The sequence below is a fragment of the Pieris rapae genome, chromosome 4 (assembly GCF_905147795.1).
Source record: "Pieris rapae chromosome 4, ilPieRapa1.1, whole genome shotgun sequence".
NCBI classification, from domain to species: Eukaryota; Metazoa; Arthropoda; class Insecta; order Lepidoptera; family Pieridae; genus Pieris; species Pieris rapae.
Window position 1 is genome coordinate 9,136,307 of NC_059512.1, and position 22,723 is coordinate 9,159,029.

General features: G+C 32.4%; 2 protein-coding genes across 6 annotated transcripts in view; both read right to left on the minus strand.

The window, feature by feature from the left end:
* LOC111003069 (tyrosine-protein phosphatase Lar) overlaps positions 1 to 22,723 on the minus strand; it is a 324,877-nt gene that overhangs the window by 209,581 nt on the left and 92,573 nt on the right. The gene's annotated exons all lie outside the window — the stretch shown is intronic.
* Positions 15,757 to 19,128, minus strand: LOC123689147. The gene is made up of 2 exons (XM_045628055.1): positions 18,752 to 19,128; positions 15,757 to 17,499 (listed from the first exon to the last, which is right to left on the minus strand). Exon 2 carries the CDS (start codon positions 17,485 to 17,487, stop codon positions 16,567 to 16,569), a length of 921 nt encoding a protein of 306 aa, XP_045484011.1. The 5' UTR covers positions 17,488 to 17,499; positions 18,752 to 19,128; the 3' UTR covers positions 15,757 to 16,566.

Genomic DNA, 22,723 nt, shown 5'->3' on the forward strand with positions numbered 1-22,723 from the left:
CAATTTATGTGCAAGAGATTGTGTGTAAACCGATTTTGGTTGTTGATGTATTTGAGCATCTATTCTGTAAGTTTGAACTGCGGACTAACTGCTAACTGGTTTGGGGACATTTCCCTTTGTTTTAGCATTTGCATAATGTGCTGTAAAAGCATTTTTAAAACCTCGGCATTCGCCGCTAATTTTGCTGTCGAATTTAAAAGTCAAATTGTATAAGTCAATACAGTATATAACAGTCAATATATCATTTGAATACATTCAGTATGGGCATGAGGCAGGCAGGTTATTATTTATTGTGTAATAAACGATTAATTTTTGTCGATAATAGACTTTAAAATGCTTAGTAATAAAGATGAGTTTGTTCCTTGGTTTGAAGGTTATCTTGAAAACTTTTAGATTAGTTTTTTTTCATTTTGGAATGTACGTCAATGAAAGACGCTAGAATTTGAATATAATAGCGTTGCGTTAGCTTCGATTCGAACTTAGGATGAATAATATAGTTTTTATATATTTATAAGCTATGTACTCACTTATGCTTTCTGATTCATATAATCAGTTTAGGCCTCGTATATTATCTAAGTGTTAATGTTAATAAATAAAGGGTTATAAAGCAATAATTATATCACAAATTACAAGTTTTATTACACGCTACTGAGCAATATAATGAAAATTTATGTAAACCTCAAGAATGTTAGTACGCATGAAATTATTCTGATATGTTTATATTATTAAATTAAATTAACTTTAAAACAACACATTACTATATCAGCTACAGTAGGTACAGATTTAAAATGATGAGGTATATTATAAATCAATAGTATTTTTTTTTTCATTTACTGTAAAATTTGTTGTTATGTATACTATGTTATTTTCAGATTTATAATCATTTATTCATATAGGTAACACAATATGAATGTCACTTATGAACGTCAAAAAATAAATATATATGAAATGCTTCTAATTTTACATTCACTGCCATTTCTCAAATCAAGGTCGTAGAACGTAAGAGAACATCTGGCAATAAACTCTCCGCCACTACTAATACTAATACGATAATTATTTACTCCTAATAGGTATAAGAATATTAGTTTTAAAGTCTCTTTCCATTGACTATTTGGACCTAAATACGCTTTTCCAAGTTCCCAATTAAAATCTTAATGTTTCCGAAGGCACCTACGCATAATTAAATTTAGATTTTCAGCTTTTCAATTTTCACAAGACAAAAACTCTCATTTCTATACAACATAGAAATCTCCATTTACATTTTTCCAATAATGGGCTATTGAATTGAAATTTGAATAAAAACAGATTCTAACAATGAATCATTGGTCGCTAATCCTAGATGAGTTTGGTCTGAAACCGCGTCAGATAAGGGGATTAGCATAGGAAACGTTGTATTGTGTGATGTACTGTATACACGAGTTTAATACTGACAACGAATTTATATACTACTGGTAACCATTTTGTAATAATTTGGACTAGTAGTTCTTCAAACCATATAATCGTTTAATTTTTCTAATTCCACAATTAACAATCTATTGGTGAAACATAATGTGAGGCGGCCGTCTTTAGTCCGAATCTTATATCTTTAAACGAGCAATTCTTGTATGTATATATATAATTGGAATCTCGGAATTGGCTCCAACGATTTTCATGAAATGCAGTATACGGGGGGTTTCGGGGGCGATAAAGCGATCTATCTAGGAATGATGATGATTTTTTTCTTTAAATAACCAGTTCAAATATTTTTATTATTCTATCGGTAAGATCGTAAGGTATTATTCATATTTCATCATTTTATTAGTATGTAATTCGTACTTAAATATAATTTCCAAAAAACACAATATATAAAAAAATTCATCCAGGTACTATCTATAAAGGAAAATTATCAATGGAACAGATGCAAAAACTACTTTTTGCAGTTAAGTTTTTTGCAGGCTTAGATGCAAACGGTTTATGATGAAAACATTATTTACAATAGACGCATACAATTATTATCTCAACAAAGGCTACTAATTACTAAAACTATTTACTGTACCAAACATATACAGAAATCTCGAGGCAAAGACAAAAAAAGGATATTATTAAATCAATAAACCCCAACTCATCGTCATATATATTATAGAAGAGCTTTTAACATTCAAACTCTGCCATTGTAGTTCTCGGCTATCGACCATAGCGTGCGTGCTTCCTCGACGTCGTTTCCTACAGCTTTCCTCACTTAATTGAAGATAACAGGCAATACAACTTCCGACAAGATTCTACCACACCCTCGTTAACTACACCTATACATCTCACAAAAAAACCTATTTAAACCTATTTGCTACTTATAATGCGCCCTTAGCACAATTTTCCGCTAATGGAATTTTACGTCGCAAATATTTTTTTAGTTTCAATCAAACTATTTAATCCAAAATCTAATTCCTCGTTTACCTTAACACCTAAGCAATAGTTGTATATGTTTAAGAATTATTCTACAAAATTTCAAAATAATACGCCCCAAACTTTAACATAGACCTTACTTTGGCGTCCGTAACAATTAAATATAACGAAAAAAAATTTGTAGATTTAATTTAAATATTTTATTCCAAAATCGAATTACTCTTATACTTTAACTCCTAAGCAATGGTATATAGCCTCTTGTCAAGTTGTAACCCTTTAATGAATAAAACATGAACGCAAGATTAAACAGGCGAGAAGCTAAGCTCATGTATCGCAACACAAATATCCATGTCAATCAAAAGCTCTGGAGGAAAGCAAACATCGCAATCCGGTTACAGACGACAAGCCGACTAACAGGCCTGTTTGTACCCACAGCACGTGCGATCATCCGTAACCAACAAAGGGAGGGGACAAAAGGCAACCTTCTTTATGGGAACCGGATAAGTTGGCGGCGGAAGCGATTTAAATTTTAAATATGGAATTTAACTATTTGAAGTATTCTAATCTTTGAAATAATTGTCTTATGATATTACTAAGCTAATGCAAACACAGTTTTAATAGCATTTTACAGCATATTATAAATAACGGTTTCACCCGTGTTAATTGGGTGATAGCACAATGCACTATAGGCTAAAGCTTTTCTCGGTTCGGATTTTATGCATATTGATGTATTTATTTCATAAAACTGTTGCTCTATTGATAATAGATCCCGAAGCATACGCGATTTATTGCTCTTTTTCAGACTTTGAAAAAGAACATAAAGAACTTTTTGAAGAATTTTTTTGAAAACACTATAGTCTATGTTCATCAGGGATAATGCAAACCAATAAACAATAAAATCTTTTCTCTTTCCAATATGATAGAAACCAATATGGTACAGAACTTGATCCTTTTAAAATTTTTTGCAAATTTCGCTCGCTTAATGCTTGCATCTTAATCAAATTGATCAGAACAAAACAGCAGAACATATTCGTCCATTGTCAACGGCAGGTGCATTAAAGTAATTGTCAGTGCAACCTGTGGGACAACAGATAACTCGATGGATACTCCATTAGTATGATAGAAGCGTAATTAACTCTACAGTATAAACAATGGGTTTACAATATTTTACATAATGTTTAGTATTCAATATACGATAAGTATTTTAAGTATTCAATTATTATTATTTTATCTTCAATTATTATTATATTTACTTATTTACAGGTTTGGACAAAAAATAAAATAATATTAACAATAAACAATAAAAAGACATGGTGCAACGGGCTTATCGCTACTAAGCGAATTCTTCCAGGCAACCCTTATTAAAGCTAATATGAAGATGATAATTTCACTACTTATAATTGAATAAATAAAATTAATTGTGAAGAAGTGCTACAGTGCGTAACTTAATTAATAACACAAAAAATAATATCAATAGAGATAAATAATTACTTATAAACTACAAAAAAAACTACACCAACTATAGTCGCAAATTAGGCAAATGTATTGCGTGTTAAATGTATAACGATAAATAAAAGAGTATTTTTTAGTACTTGAGAATCATTTGAATAAAAAACGTAATTTAAACTACACAGTTCTGGTAGTAATTGATGTAGATAATTCCAGTTGAACGAATCGGGATAGCGCGCACCGCATCACGCGATACTAAATTGTAGCTTTTATAGCTTTTTATAATCACTATTCATACGTTGACACCTATACCACCTAAATACCTTGTTGATGTTATCCGTGTAATTTATACATACATTAAAGGCACGCATATAAAATAATATCTTAATATATATAAATTAAGTGTCAACTTGTTTGTCCGCGATGGATTCCTGAACTACCGAATCGATATCAATCAAATTTGCACACCGTGTGCAGTTTGATCTTACTTAAAAGATAGGATAGCTTACCTACCTTATATACATACCTTGAATAGTTAACTACTATGTAATATAACAAAAACCTTAACCACAGCAACGCTTGGCCGAGTCTGCTAGTATTTTTTTTCATAATACTCTACTATGAAAAATGCCACCGTCTCCAGGGACTTTTTATATCTCACAAATTAGGCACCCATGCATTAATAACAAATGCCTTGGTGGGCCAGGATCCTAATTTTTATCTTCAAACTTTTTTTACCTCGTAAATGAAGTTGCGATTGTTAGCATTTATATATAAGTAATTTCTTTGTTAATTCACCACAGCTGCCACTACACGTCTATGTAAGTCCACAGACCAATTATACTTTTCACTTACAAACTGGATTTCTGTTATGCCAGCTATTTTAACGTAACTGGACTGCTAAAGGTCTAAATGGGTGTGAAATCTCAGACTAAAATCGACGTTGGGATTAGAGACTATGCAATGGAGCACTTCGAACTATTTCACTTAAGCGATGAACCTAATCTAGAACTGACTTATTCAGCCTTTTATAAACTCTAGAACGTACTTAGTTTTTTGGGCCTTAACAAAAATTTTGGTGTAGTGTTTTTATTGAACTATACAGAAAAAATATTTCAGTAAAATAAGGAATCTCAATGACGTAACCTAATTATATTTATAATTTGGCCCACATTACTACAATAATTATTACATATTATATATTGTGTTAATTAATTTAATGTTTAAAAATATTCAGACCACTTTAATTAACGATATCTTTAATATCTTCATAATTCGCTTCAAAAGCGAAGTGTCAAAGTTTCTAATATAATCGTCTACAAATGGAAAAATCTAGAACCTATTACTTACCATTGTCTTTTATAAATCCATAAAATAATTAAATCCCATAGTTGTGTTAGAAAACTATATTGACCATTCCAACGCTCAACTGTCAAATTTTCCAAACAGCTATGCTGTAGGTGATTGCGTGACGTGAGCTTATATTATGTTACAGCTATATTTTGAGGTACAATGAAGGCTGACCCCGAACAAAATTGTGTTAAATTACGCATATTTGTATATAGAAGTATAAAGAAGTAGAATATGTAAGTGTATTTAGTATTATCTTTATGTACTTTTTAATACTCATTAGCGAAAAAAAATATTGTTTTATTATAAATACCGATATAAATATAAATACTAATATAATTTAGTTTTATTTCATTTGTAGACTATAACTGAAGTAGCAGTTAATATTCTAACTCAGGTGCATTGCAGTCTATGAATTTTATAAACTATACCAAAATTGTATAATTATTAAACACTATTTACAACCTGACCTAACAAAGTTAATTACAGTTCCAATTTCAAAAATTTGATACAAAAACTGTATTTATGAAAAACTTCTTTAAAAAGTTGTCGCTAACAGGAATAAATGAGAAAGTTTTAAAAAAGCCGATGTCAAAGGATTATTTTCTTTGAAATAGTGCAATAAAAGTGCTTATAAAGTATTTTTGGCAATTAAAGTTTAATTATCCGATAGTTAATGATTTAAAATCCTCTTTTTCGTTAGTAAGCATAGAATAATTTTAAGAACAACCATTGTAAATATTTTTCCTCAGTGAGTACCGGCCGCATACGTGGTGATTAAATCTTTTGTGTAAATTAACAATATCAAATTGATTTAATCTACAACAATAAGCCGTTAGGTAGTTAAATTAAATTAAATTATAATTTTAGTATAAATACGACTTAATAATCGAATATGGGATATTAAAAGCTGTCGGTTTATTGTTACCACAAAATACTCATTTTCCAAGCTTTTAACTTAATAAAGCTTCATGATAATGTCATCCGTTATACATTGGCGTATTAAAAATAAATATCAGGCTCAAAGTAAATATTTAAACAGGTAACTACTTTTCATCATGGAAAATTATTACATCATTTCATAAATAAACGCTATTAAACTTTGAAAATATTACTTCTTTCCTATTTCGTCAATCTAATAATTTCTCGTGTATGTATGAAGATTTTTTTCTAGAGTAATAAATTCCGATAACTAAAATTGTCCATATAATGCATAATATATAACGCTGGACACCACTTTACTAATTTATCTTTACATCTATTACTCAAACCATTAATAATTTCATGCTTCATTGACTTAAAAACTTTCCTACTAATTACCAATCAAAATTAAAACACTATGGACGCTTTTCCACCGTAAAGCAGCGAGGAATGTACAGTTAATCGATACCTTCCTAGAACTTGCCTATAATAACGCATACATTGTTATACTTCAAAAATAATAAAGTTTTTATTGAACGTGAGTAATTGACGTGAAAGCACATGCGTGCAAACCGTTTTAGTGAAATATTAATAATCCTGATTCCAATAATCACAAACCTCACTTCACAAAAAAAAAATGCGCATTCCAACTCCGTAACACTTTCACATTACATTTAAATACGTTACACTGAAACCGTCTTATGGTTGCCGCCGTAGCAACGTACGGTCTACGCGAGGGACGTCGTAGCACTGACGCTGACGCCGTCCCGTAGCTCGTAGCTTCTCTCAAATGTGTTTCGCACTGTTTCAATTAACTGCTTTTGTAGTTTATCTGAATGAAACCTTTTTGTCATAAGTGGGTTACTGTAATTAAAATATAGTATACGCTGTAAATACGGGTCGCTTAGTTTTCTTTGTAGTTTCAGTTTATTTAATAAAAATTGAATTTTGATTAAATAAACCATAGTTTACTAATGTGTTAGCCTCGGACTTTTGTCTAAACATTTACCTCAAATCAGAGTGGTTGTAACTTAAATTATTTTAATATATTTTTCAGAGCTATCAACCAAATTGTTCAGTGTATATTCAAAAAATGAAAATTGTTGAGTAGAGTTGCCTTTTTTCCAGGACGGATAATCTGAGCCATTTACATCCTCATTACAACGATGGAGCAAATAACCCTTTAATTGTATTCGGAGATTTTTAATTGTAGCAACCGGCAAAAATGTTTACTACAATCATCCATTATTCCAATGCCTTATTTTTAAGTATCTACGCGCTTGTTATTTTGTATACGTAATGTCTATATACTTTGAATTGTCTCGATACTTAGAACGAAAAATATATGCATTAGGAGTAGACGCTTGGACTTACAGATAAAAAAAAACACAAGTAAAGTGAGTATAAATGGCGCTGCCCACTTAGATACAATAGTGTCGTCATCGTTGATATAGCTAACTACGTAATCAGTCTTGCTTGACTGCCACATCCCGTTGAATTTTGGGACTCGTGGTTTTCTCAAAATGTTATAAATTACCGTACAAGCAATTATAGCGCACATATAAAAAAAAGTCTTGATGCAGCCGGCATATGAACAAATGGTACATATAATTCTGTTTCAAATAATTCGTTCATATGGCAAAACTAGTAAGACATATTATTAACAAATAAAATAAATCAGTAGCGCAACAACCTCTTTAGGTCTTGGCCTCAGATTTCTGAATCTGTTTCATGATCACTTTTAAATCTAATAGGCAAGTAAGTGATCAGCCTCCAGTGCTTGACACACGTCTTCGGCTTTTTGGGTCTAAGCCATGTCGGTTTCCTCACGATGTTTTCCTTTACCGTTCGAGCGAATGTTAAATGCGCACATAGAAAGAAAGTCTATTGGTGCACAGCCCGGGATCAAACCTACGATCTCAGGTATGAGAGTTGCACGCTGAAGCCACTAGGCCTACACTTATTAACAATGTAAAAATAAAAAGATCAATTTAACGCTTCATAAAGGAATATGTGAGATCAATCTTCACGGGCAAAAGAATTAAAAAGGATTTTTGGTCCTTTTGAGCTGAATAACTTGATAATCATGTTACCGAATGCGGTTTGTACTTTGTCCAGTGTGATCAAAATTCTGTCAGGATAAAATTTCCAGTGAAAAATAACAGGGTTTATCTACTATGAAGGATAGATATTATCATTGGGTCGGTAATGTAGTGTTGGCTTAGCGGCTGCGTGCTAATCTCATCCCTTAGGTCATAGGTTCGATCCCCCGCTGGGCACCACTAATTGTTTATGCTAAAATAATAAAAAAAAACTTTATCGCAACAAATATATCACAAAATTCTTAAATTTTAAGTAAAAAAGGCTAAGTAAAATTTCTAGTACCTACACAAGAACAGAGTGTATTCTCATGAATAGAGACTGTAAGTGGTGTTATTGGTCTCTTTCTCATGTTAATTATCCTTTATAGTTAATTAGGTCTTAAGTTCGGCTAGGTAACTTCTTTTATAATTTTAAATGATGTCTTTGTGCAGAAACTATTTACATAAAAAATTCAACAACCTTCTGAGTAAATGAGAAATACATTAGGTCACTAAAACGATATAAGAATTGTTTGTTTATAATTAACTATTTAATTAAGTAATATGTTTTTTCATAAAAAATAAATTTAAAAAAAAAGTCCTGGGAAAGATCAGGAGGCTCATCTGATGTTACGATATGAACATGATAATCATGATTTTTTTTTCTTAGGCTTTAATATAGACTTCCTTATAATGTGTAATTGAAACAGCAATTACAATATAAATTTGTCAACATATCTACTTACTTAGCAACTAAATTTATCATTTATAAAATCATAATCCTCTGAACGATTTTCCCTTATTTTTCGGATTCTAAAAAGAGGCTTTGCGAAAACAGATACAAGGAAACCTTGAGACAAATAAGCGTGCGGTGAACCGAGAAATTTTTTCGCCTCCGAATATCCAAATAAAAATTAAAATCCGCGTCTTTTGCAAAGAAAATCTGCGCATCGGATTTCCTGTTTGCCTTAATTGAGAGAACGATCTGTAACATTTATAATAAAACAATCGTGAATACTGTTTAAAAAATGAGAATGGGTTTCGACAAACAAGGTATATCCAGGTTCATTTACTACAGTTACAAGAGATGTAGAATTTTTTATTGTGCTAAGTGCTATACTTTGTTCTTCTGATAAACTAACTTAAAATGTTAGGTGCCTATATTTGGTGATTCGTAACTATATGCCGACTAAGTGATTTTTATTTATTTAACTTAAATTAAACCAACCAATTGAGTCAATGAATAACTATTCACTTAACTCCTAATCTATGTAACTTCTATGTAAAATTTATTTTAAAATAAATTATGTGTGGCAGAATATGCGAACTTTATATTGTACCAAAACGTTTTGATCCATATTTTTACAAATAAATATCAATTGACAAGTTATTATCTCTTTTATTTTCAACGTTCTAAATAGAAACTATAAGTGGTAACTTATTCATTTTCCTTTGACACACTAGAAACTTTTTAAGTACAGCAATTATTCTACAACTTCAACATGCTGCGACTATTACAAAGTTAACGACTTACGTATGAAACTACTTTGAAATTGTATCATAAAAAGAGTAGTATAGAGAATACATACTAATTCAATGGCTTAGAATATTATTATATAGTTTTAAAAAATACATTTTATTTTTTTATTATTTTTATTTTAGATTTTATTTTACATCGTCTACGTTGTGTAATTTTTGTTTATTTTGTAGTATCTTAGTATTGCGTTTTTTTACCTTACTAGGATTGCCCCGAATATAGCTATGTAGAAATAAGGCTGCCCGTTGCATTCTTAACATATTTATGTAATTTGTGTAATTTTTTTATATTTGTGTATTTGGTTTAAGAAATACATAAAAAACGACATCTATCGTGAATCGCGTTGCAATTGAATAAAAAAATATCAAAATATTCTCTAACATTACCTAAAAGCTTCCGTAGGTAATTTCCAGTTATAATGTAATGTAAAATCGTGGACAATCATGTTTGTCGTCATCGAAAAACATATCTCCATCTTCATGCTTTGTCCCTTTTCATCGTGTAACGAACTCTCAAAAAATATTCAATCAACGTTACAACGGATCCATGATTATGAGGGAATTAATAACTACTACTCCATATATAATTAAAAATATATACTTTAAATCAGTGTTTTCCAACGTGGTCCCTACGCCGCCTACGGAGGGGGCAATTTGATTGTTATTGCTGGGGGCTATTCGAAAGTTCTTTAATGTTAGTTGGGATTTGAATTTAGATTTTTTACATTATGTTTGGAAAATATACATGCTGTGTTTAACTATTTCTATCATTAAACTTTCTTAAGTGACAAATTCCTTTTTTTTTTCTGTAAAAAAAATATTGGGGCATACAAATCTTAGGTTGGCAAGAATTTTAGGCACAAATAAGTTGCAGAAACTACTTTAAATTTAATTTAATTAACATAAACTCAGACAAAGTAGTTAAATAAATCAAAATGGTTTAATTTATAATTAGATGTTATAATTAATGTGGACAGGTGTTTCTATGCCGCAAGATGATAGACAATCTTGTTTGATTGACTGTCACGACTTAACGAAGCGATAAACGACAAGCGTAGCGTGAAGCGATTTAGTACTGATACTATCTGACCCAAGTAACATGTAATAGTATAATAGTAGTAATAGTATAAAAGTAGTAATAGTTTAAAATAACATAAATGTTGTTGTTTATATCAACTCAATCTGCCGTAACAGAATCAGATATTACGTATATTTTTTTTCCGCAATTATCACCGGTAATAACTCAATAATTTTTTTTTCATGCAAAAAATAAAAAATGCATTCCTTTTATTAAATTTATCACCTTCTACTCGCTCGCTTCTGCGTCGCGGCCGCCTTCACTTGAGTGATAACTCTAATTTGTAGGAATTAAAATATACAACAACGTTTAAAGCTGTAGAAACATAAAGAGCATATAACAGTATTTGTATTATTAAAACATTTTATATAAAGTTTACCATATCTTTTGTTCAAATTAGAACATATGATTAAATAGGCCATGTTTGTTGCAAACTAAATATATGGTTCATGTATAGTTTTTGTTTTTGGAAGGTTGTTAAATTTTTCTTAGATTAAATGGCCCTTTAAAATGGGCATGCACTAAGCAGGACAGCTCACTTTTTTATATATTTTACAAAATAATAAAATCGTATATGTATATACGATTTTATTTTCAAATGTAACCTTCTATGTTACATTGATTAACGAGTTCAAGATGCGACATACAATTAAGCAACATTTACAATTTTCTATCCTACAAAGTACAGCACTATATTTATTAGTATTTGAAACGCAATAGAAGCCTCATTCCATATTAACCAGCGAAATCGCGACATCAGCCGCAAACACTCACGCTTATTAACGCTTATCTATTGATGTGCGCAGTCAAGCCGATCGAATCTCTATGTAAGCCTATTCAATAGCATTAGAAATGTTATTAGCATAGTTCGTGTTAAGTAGAAATATTTTAAATTTATAATCAAGAAAACACCTGATTTTTTCTTTGCCTAACGGCCAAACCCAATAATTAATTCACAATCTCAGATTGAAAACAATCTAAGAGACGACCGTGACAGTCGATCGATCTCTTATCTGCATACAATCAAACCCTAAAAAATAGATTAAGATAGGTTATTGGATTTGGGCCTAAGATAGCATCAGTTTCTTCGTTAACGATTAATCGGAATCAATATTTAATGTTGGAGCCGAGTTTACAGAGAGCAAAAGGTTTACTGATATTTTGACTGACCCAAAAGATCAAGGCCGATGACTCCTGTATTTTTTCTATAGAACAGGGGACAAAGGGGCAGGAGGCTTACTTGATGTTAAGTAATTCCACTGCCTATGGCCAGAGGGCTCGCGAATACGTTGTCAGTCTTTTTATTAATCATTAACGTTGTCCAACATGTCAAGAAATTATATTATTTAAATCATTATGACGCTTAATCTCCACTCACGAGTGCGTTGTCAGCCTTTTAAGATATGGTACAGATCCGATAAAAATATTAGACTTAAGTCATAATTCGCGCTTAGTCTCCGTTTAATCTTGTCCTAATTCACTTCTCAAACCGAGCATGAAAAGCATGTATATTCGCAAGTATGAATATATTTTCCTTTGACAAAATATTACGAGCATCTTAAAAAGTTGGTCTGGTACTGAATTTTTAAGTTTAAAGAAATTGGGATGACGTTGAGCTCCGGCACACTATGACGGCACTTAGCACTCAACCCGCGTCATACTTCGGATAACATCAGTTTTATGAACTGAAATCATTACGAATCTTCTAGATAAATACCAAAATCTTCCATCAATCGTTGGCGAACATTGTGGCCACTTAAATTTTGGATACCGCGATTCTAAACAATGACTTGCTACTTTAACCAAACCATTCTCTAAGGTTTATCAACCAAGACGTGCGTCTGCGGCCGGGTCTACTTGCCACTTTGCCTTTGGAGGTCGTATTTCTTGGTGTTACATAAGACGTCTCCGAAATACTCGAATTTCCTTTTCATAACCGCCATAAGCACTTTCTTGTTCTTCGTATTCTGTCTAGAACAGTTGTGTGACAAATTAATACTTAAAAATAAAACGACACGGAAGTATTCAAAAATCAACTTTGCTTAATCGTTTTCGTATGACAAATTTATACATCGAAAAATTCCCGAAAACTCCATCAAAAACAAAACAGTCACATCGTTTAATAACCGAGATTTTATACCTTTTCATTAATTTAATTTAAAATCTTTTATGCAATAACTTTTGACATTTTTACATACAAACTGCATAGAACTTTAAATTCAATTAGGGTAAAAAGTATGCTTTTAATGTCATCTCAAATTGCGTCATTGACACGAATCCATTAGCCTAATGCAGGGAAATGACACTCCGGCCAATCTATACCGAACTCTGCCATAACATCGTGGTTCACCTGAATATTAACTTGAAAACTAATGCAGTTCCGAGATGTTATAATCAGAATACGGTACATGAGTTATTAGATTTATTGATAACATTGTGAATATTAGTGATCGATGTGCACTTTAATACACTATTTATTTACTGTCATCTGAGATTTGGCAAGATTTTTGAGACCTTTTCCACAATTAGAAACGTTATGTAAAAGAAAAACTTGGCCATTAATAAGAGAGGCGGAGAGTTTATTGCCAGTTCTTCTCTACCGTTCTAGGCCCTTGATTTGAAAACTGACAGTGAATATAAAATTAGGAGCAGTCTGGGCCTCAGATTTCTATCCCTGTTCCATGATCATGTGTCGATCTAGGCAAATAGGTGATTCGACCACTGTATCTGACAGCAGTCGACTTTTGAGGTCATAGGTAAGCCGGTATCCTCACGACGTTTTCCTTTACCGTTCGAGCAAATGTTTAATGCGCATATAGGACCAAAAGTCCATTAATGCACAGCCGAGGATCGAATCTACGACTTCTAGTTCAAGTCGCACGCTATAACCACTAGGACACCTCTTCTCATTCAACTTAAACGATAAATAATTCTAGACCTAAACCTTTGACGAGAATCAATCCAATCGCGAAGCTGTGGTTGCCGAACTATATTTCTAACGTCGGAATTGAAGACTACCAACTGTATACACACACTTTTATTTTATTCTTTGTCCTGATATTTCGAGACCTTAACATTTTTAACCGATATTGATCCTCAAATAAGGAACTACACTCATTTCTTTGTCAATAAAAGTAAACGTTACACTTACTTGTATAATATCGACGTAGCATCTGCGTTTAAATGAGGGCGCGTGGGATCTCGTATTGGCCATAATTTCAACGTGAAAGAAAATTGAATTGTAATAATCATTTACATAAGGTCGTGTTAGTATTTTCTTTGGTCAGGGCTATATTGTAAATAATACAACTTTGCTCTAATTACGAATTGTATTTGTTGCTTATATTTACTGAAGGCTATATTATATTACGGCTGTCAATCATTCCCTATGACAGCTGAAATAATAAAATACAAACATTTCAACGATCAGCCGAAATGTTAAGTTTGAATCTAAGAAACATTATTAAATTTACAGCAATACGAAACAAAACAATAATTATAGACGCAGCCAAAATGTTGTGCCGCCCTGAAATGGCGTCGGGCGGGATACACAGCAAGAATGTACGACCACGGATGGAGCGAGAAATATCTGCTGCCCGCAGGGGGCGCCCGCACCGATGATGGGCGAACGACATCACCTCCAACACCGGGGTCACCGGGAACGACACCACGACACACTCGAGTGGAATCGGATAGAGAACCCCAAGTCAAACAAAGGACAAACATCTGACAATGCAAGCATATGGTGGTTCCTACATGTCACATATTTTACATACTGCTAAAAGTATTATGGATCCTCCATATAAAGGAAAGTTTAATGATACTAATTAATTTTCGGAAGTAAATGCTTTTTGTTAATGTAATGTCCTGCCTCTTGGAGTATTACGGCTCACCAACACCACAACACTATACAGTCGTCTTAAACACAACCGCTCCGCTCGGGTGACGGTTGACGACTGACTCGTGACGTAGGCGCATGAGACAACCAAGCAACACTTTATTCAGCCAATACACTACATCTCTTTTTTGTTTAATTTATTTTTATTTTTATTGATTTAATCTCTCTTAATACTTATTAATGTAACTTATACTACGCTTTATGTATATAATCACATGAATCAAACATATTTAATGAAATTCAAGTTTTATGCAGCTACACTCGGGTCAAGTTTCAACATTCATTTCCTCGTCGTTAATTCATTTTGATCTTGGCACACACTCCCTTTGAACTCTTTTCAATTGCACAACGTTCCTTCTTCGAGTCTGACCGGTTTCATCGTTTCTTACCGTGATATCTCCTCCTTTCGTGTTTCTGGATTGTAGTCTAAGCTTAGTTTATTTTCTTTATTCATATATTTTTTTTTATAAGTTTACACTTTGTCTCCTGGTATTAAATCACACTCTTCAGCCTTTCGTTTCCTGTCTCCGTTTTTTTTTTTTTTTTTTTTTTTTTTTTTTTGTTTTCTTTCTTGATCTCTATCCTTACACATAGTTAAGATTTAGGACCAAATATTATCTCCAACGGCTTGTGCTTGTGGACTGGCATCTGCTACGACAATCGTACGATCGCTAACATTATAATACCCTAAGCTAGAAATATTGGTCATGATTTCCTTCAACGACTCAAAACACGACTTTTATTCTGGCCCCCAGTTTTCAGTTATGTCTGTTCGATCTTGTTTTGTCTCTTAGTAGGATCTTAAGAGGTTCTGTTACCGTAGCATAGTTGGGTATCAATTTGCTGACATAAGTAACAAGAACTAAGAAACTTTGTAGCTCTCCGGTAGTGTTAGGTGCTCTAAATTATTTTATTGTAACAATATACTTTTCCAATGGTCTTACCACTTCTCCTGACAAGTCGTGTCTTAGAAAGCTCACTTTTCTCATTCTATAACAGCATGTATCATTTCTTATCACTATATTATTCTCATTTAAAATAGATATTACTTTTTCCTAAGGCGAATCAGGTTCAAGCGAGCCCTTTCCATAAATTAAAACGTCATCAATGTAATTTACCAAACTTTCACAACCTAAAGGCATGCGTTCTAATATTTTCTGGGACACATGATATGCCAAACAGGAGAATTTTGTATCTGAATAAGCCTTTACTGGTTATAAAGATGGTTTTGTGTCTTGAAGCCGGATCTATTTTAAGTTGGTGAAATACTTTTTATTATCGTGTCTTAATTATCTCATTTTTTAATACTTTTGCATTTTTCATTTTTGGTAGCAACTTGTGCATTGTCGGCAATTGGCAAGTTGTTTCAGTTTCACGTACAATGGCTTCGTTAGCTCGGCGCATGTCAAAACAAAGACGTACTTCCCCATTTTCTTTCAGAACAGGTACAACAGGGGACACCTATTTAGAAGATCCTACTATATATATATCTTTAGCCGCCTTTTTTGAGCCGCTATACATACCTTTGGTATTTAAGTTCTTCAATTTTGTTTTCAATTTTAGCCTCTAAAAGTATAGGGATTGATTGATCTATTGGCGAGTTCATTAATACATTGTTGAATCTGGAAATCTACTTGATTCACTTCTACATTTAATCCAATTATCAAAACTCCCAATGTGCCGAAGTTTTCCTAAAAGATTTCTAGCGCCATCGATAAAACATAGAAAGTTGAGTGTACAGATCTTAGTCCTACTTTTATCTGAGCTTCAAATGATTCTTTTATTTTCAGTGGTGTAGAGCTACCATAAGTTATAAATGTAACATCGGGTTTTGAAAGTTGATTATACACCTTAACTTGGTTTTTCTTTTATATTTACACATCGTCATCAATATGAAAAACATACTCAGTTTCTCCGTCTTTATGTACTATGTTGTTAGAAGATTCACCCACTTGATTAACTTCATTCTTCTTCCTGTTGAAACGACCTTTCTTATGTTCATATCTATATTCTCTTTCCCCTTTCCGTTTCAAGGTCTGTTTCGTTCGGCAGTATTGTCTGAAATGCCCCTTAAGACCACATTTTAGGCATTCTTTATCCCTTGCTGGGCAGTTCGTATCATTTCCAGCATGTCTAAGATTACCACATCTACCGCATCCATATTCCACATTCCTTGATGTATCAAAGTTCCTTTTAAATTTACTATCTATCCTGTTTACTTCTTGATTCTCGATTGATTTTAGCGGGGTTTTAAACTCTTCTAATTGTTTATTAACAACTTCAAGAGTATTTGCTTCGGTTATTACTTGCTCTAATGTAATTTCATCTCCAATCCGTAATATCTTTTTCCTCAGTTCGGGTAGGAAACATTTTTCCGTTATTTGGTCGATAATGTTTTCATCTCTGTTAGCAAACTGACATTTATCAGCTTGTTTTCTCAGTCTGAAAACAAATTTTTCAAATTTTTCGTCAGGTTCTTGTTTAAGGAGCCTGAATATATGTCTCTCGTAAACTTTGCTCTGCTTTGGTGCAAAGTAGGCATCAAGTTTAGATATCGCTACTTCAAACACGTCTTCGCCTTCAGTTGGTTCGACATTAGCCCCAGGGATGTTGTAAAATACTTCCTGTAAGTCTATTCCGCCGAAATGTAGAAGAGAGGCCCTTTTCTTTACGTCTTTATCAATGTTCGACGCTTCGAGGTAAATTAATAGTGCTCGTTTCCATGGCTCCCATCGTGCACCCATCGAGGTAGATTCACCGTTGCAGTCGAACTGTTCCAGTGAAAGGAGTGACATCTTTAGAGCGACCTGGAATAATCAATTTAATGATTCAGATACCTCTGTATCAGCAGTTAGATTTTATCTTAGATGTTTCCATCTCGTATCAATTTAATGATTCAGATACCTTTGTATCTGCAGTTATAATCTATCTTAGATGCTTTCATCTCGTATCAATTTAATGATCCAGATACCTTTGTATCTGCAGTTATATTTTATTTTAGATGCTTCCATCTCATATCAATTTAATGATTCAGATACCTTTGTATCTGCAGTTATAATTTATCTTAGATGTTTTCATCTCGTATCAATTTAATGATCGGATTATGTTTATTTCTATTTTTATCCGCATAAATCTACTGAAGCCTTTCATACCGGCAAACATATAAATTTAATTATCAGATTTTTTTATAGATTAATCTGCTAGATTAGTACATGCTAACCTCATACAATAATAATTGTATTGTAAAGCTTTTGTTTCATTTACTAGTATCAATTCAATGATCGGATTATATTTTTATCCGCATAAATCTACTGAAGCCTTCCATACCGGCAAACATATAAATTTAATTATCAGATTTTAATCTGCTAGGATAGTACATGCTAACCTCATACAATAATAATTGTATTGTAAAGCTTTTGTTTCATTTACTAGTATCAATTTAATGATCGGATTATATTTTTATCCGCATAAATCTACTTAAGCCATCCATACCAGCAAACATATAAATTTAATTATCAGATTTTAATCTGCTAAGTTAGTACCTACTTACCTCATACAGTAATAATTTTATTGCAAAGCTTTTGTTTTATTGACTGACATCAATTTAGTGATCAGTTCGGTTCCAACTGCTTTGACTAGATACTCCCTTTTATTTCTCAGTATTAATCACAACCACATACCTAGTTTCATTCAATTTGTGAAACAAATTCAATTACTCTGTATTAGTTAGGTAGGAAGGTACCCACTGATTTAACGGTCACCGGTTGTATTTGAGCCTTGCCATCTTTGTAGACAAATAGGAACATAACTTAAACACGAGCATACTACAATATATTTCTCCCACTACGTTGGTAGGTGTTACAAAACAATTGTACATTCAAGTAGGTAATCGTAGTTTAACTTAGCTGAACCTAGGTTAGGTTTTCATTTCTTTATTTTCTTAGCTCAATAACGTAGTAATAAGTAGATTTTTGCTGTTTACCGTTTAAATGTAGGTACAATGTTAATAAATATTGTAATATAAGCAAAACACTGGTGAAATATTAAAGCAATACCTACCAAAGTAAGTGCTGTTCATATTTCCGTCAAGAACAAAATTATCTACAATCGTAAAGAAGTGAAGATGCAATTGTTTTGGTATCAATAGCGAATAATTTAAACAACCGGTTCATAGCAAATTATAGGCAAAGAACTCTGGGAATGACGTCACTTATTTCACTATCTTTCCCCTTTTTATTTCCACAAATGTGTACTTATTATTTTCCTCGTCGCCACATGTAATGTCCTGCCTCTTGGAGTATTACGGCTCACCAACACCACAACACTATACAGTCGTCTTAAACACAACCGCTCCGCTCGGGTGACGGTTGACGACTGACTCGTGACGTAGGCGCATGAGACAACCAAGCAACACTTTATTCAGCCAATACACTACAGTTAATATATTACGAATGCATTTCATGCAACTGTTTGATAGTGAGGCTTATTAAATATTGGTTACTGATACATAGTTTAATACGCTTTATTTAATACCTGTGATCCGTTAAAATCGTCAGACGTCACCCTTGTGGTAAGATTTTTGCGACATTTCCGACAATTGTATTTCAGTCAACTTAAATAAAAATAAATAAATCAGTGGCGCTATACAACCTTTTTAGGTCTGGTCAAACTACCTTTGTTAAGCATGTTAACCATGTTAAGCTACCTTTCAAATAAGTAAATAAAGTCCAACTGTCAGAAATCAAACATTGTGACAGTACAATTTAGTTTAAAATGTGTTAAGTACTTTTAAATGAAAAGCTACACGATTCATTACTCTATTCATTTGGTCAATCGCATAATTTTAGTCCGAATTTCCAAATAAATTATTTATGAATTGTAAGCGAAAACTGTCGCTTAGCACGGCAATGTTTAGTTACGATCAAGTATAACTAGATCGTAAAATATCCTCAGACAGTTAAAAAACAATGTAATTTATTTATTAACACTTCGTATGCTAAAGAATATGAAATTGACTTAAATAAATGAAAAAGAGCCTTACCGCTTTCGAGCGATTTCTTAAGCTTTTACTGTGCGTAATTCAATTAGCTAAGGTAAGCAAGAAGTGCAAAAATATCTAAGACATATAGTTATTCAGACAAAACTAATAAAACATGTAAACACAGAACTCGGGACAATATTACAAAAATACTATATACTCTGTTTAAAAATCTAAACATGTTTTTTATGTCTAAATTGAAGTCTTTAATAATTATTAACAACATTCAAACAATTGTCAATAAAATATAAATTAAGAAAAATCTTTAGAGTCCTTACGGTACGGTACAAAGAAAGTGGTACATTCAGATTGATTAGTTATAAAAAAATGTATTAATATAATTGGCAGTATAAGTAAATTTCAGTATAATCTGTGATAACATTATGGGAACTAAAACACTTTTCTTATTCAAAAATTGGAAGTCTAATTAAAATAGATTCATGAATAATACATGGAATCGAGGATAGAACTTAGTTTGAGTTCAATAGACCGTTATTAACGTACATGGATGAATGGGCAATTCTTTTAATATACTTTTACTAGTTATAAATGTATTTTGCCATATATTATTATAAATCTTAGAAAGTATTTTAGGAGTAGGGTTCAGGAATCGTACATACCTGGTCTAAATCAAGGTGGTACTAGGGAAGGGATACCTATTACCGATGAGCCTGGTGAATGTCATTAAAGTGGACAAAGCTACGTATGTCAGAAACGTTTTTCTTTTATGTCATAGGACGCAAACGGGCTGGAGGCTCATAATACTGTCAAAATACTCGCAAGTTCGTTGTCAGAGCAAGTATCGATCCGTGGTCTCTGCCTGTGCCTTCTGGATAAAGGCGTGATAACATAAATAATTATTAAAATAAATTAACTTTTTTAGTACTTGTGTTTAAGAACGCCACAACTCAAATGCTGTGTCTAAATTAAAACCTTATAAATCTATTACAGTTAACACCAAAACCCAAGTACGACTCGTATTTTGAATTCGGAACTCCAAAATGCCATAAACCGTCTCCCTTAATCTTTACCGCCTCCATACGTTCCCAGATCACGCCTCCTAATAGCAAATACGCAGCAGTGGCGGTTTGTCTGTCACAAACTTTTCCCGCAATTCGTTCCTCGTCCATTCATCGCATTGATTTCGTATCCACTATGGGCTCTTAATACTACCTTAACTAAACACGCGTTTTTATTGTAACCTTTTTCTAAGAAAAATACAAGAGATGAAAAACGTCACTGGACACTCGGGCACTTCGAGCTCCAGAAGAGGCTTCTTCTCTCATCAGAAAAAAACAGTAATTTAAATATTTTTGCTAGATTGTCGTTCTTCGTTAACTGACACATGTCAGGGGCCAGTTGTGTAGATGGCTTATATGGATGCTTTACTTATAAATTATTTTTTTAAATAAGTCTACCACTTTCATTTTTATAATCATAGAATTAATCGAAACATGTTAAGTGTATAGGATATATTCTATCTACTAAACATGTTTTAAAAGCTAAAATAATCGCGTTTAGTGGCCACAACATAAGAGTCGACGGAAGTGCTGGCACTAACTCAATTACAGACATCCGGCTTCATGAGGACCAATTCAATGACTCTATGAGATTTTTCTCGTATCCAAAATCATTTACCAAGCCATGATCTGTATTTTGCAACAATCAAAACATTTGCAATGAAAATTTAATTTATGTTATCTGTGTCAAACATAAACAAAATTTTCTTAAGCCATACATATAATTTATTTGAAAGAATAAGGTACAAAAATGTTGGTACAAAAATGTTGGTACAATTTAAATACATACCATACCACACATTGCGTGCAAATTTGTTTTAAAAGAAATTTTACATAGACACTACAAAAATCACATTACTAAAATGTATTATTACGTTAACTAATGAATATTAATTATAATGTTTCACGCAAATTATCATTAAGTAATGGAATAATATATTTTTTCCCAAAAACTTTAGTAGGAACATCTTTTAATGTTTTTGGGTAAGAAATTATTATTAACCATGATACAAAAGGTGATATGCTATACAATTCCAGATTAACTTTAAGCACAGCCAATAATAAAAATATTTATCTTTTTGTGAACGAAAAAACTATCATGATAGTTTGCTCCACAAATTGCTAGAATACATTTTTTTAATATTTGAATATCTTACGTATTAATAGTCTTAGGCTTAAGATAAATATATTAACAAACAAAAATCATTTATTCATTTAGGTAACACAATGTACACTTATGAACGTCAAAAAAGAAAATACATTGAATCCTTCTAATTTTACATTTAGGGCGTAGAACGGAAAAGAAGAACTGGCAATAAACTCTCAGCCTCTTTTTTTAATCGCCAAGTATTATAATATATAGTTTTACAGAATTAGATATTGTCGCAGACGGTTGCAGACCACTTTCATATATTCCTTCAACTAGTTGTACATATACATATTAATGGAATAGTGTTGGCGTACCGCCCTCAAACCTGACGATGTTCGTTCGAATCACGGCTAATAACACTTATATGCGCAGTTTGCTTTTACGATGAAGGCAAAAAACCTTTTCTACCCGCATCTATTAAACGAAAATATCGACAACATGTATCACTTCTGTAATCATCTATTTGTCTATAAAAAATGCAATCCCAAATAGGCCTGTAGTGCCACAGCATTATTATTATCGTCTTATTTATTTATTTATTTATTTATTCTTCTATAGATTGTCTTCTATAGATTGTGCAGCAATAAGGTTCATACAGAAATCTGATAAACACGTGTTAAAAATATTCTTGCTTTTCTCAACGTTACTCATTACTCATTTCCGTAAGATTCAAACAAAGAATTCAGTTACTTCCGGTCTAACGTTTCATTTCTCTCCTTTCGCTTGCTTCAAATAAACGTTTCGCTCACTTGAGAAGTGGGCGTCAACTGAATAGTTTATGAAGTAGGAATACGATAACGCTGAAATTCAACTCTGATACTTCA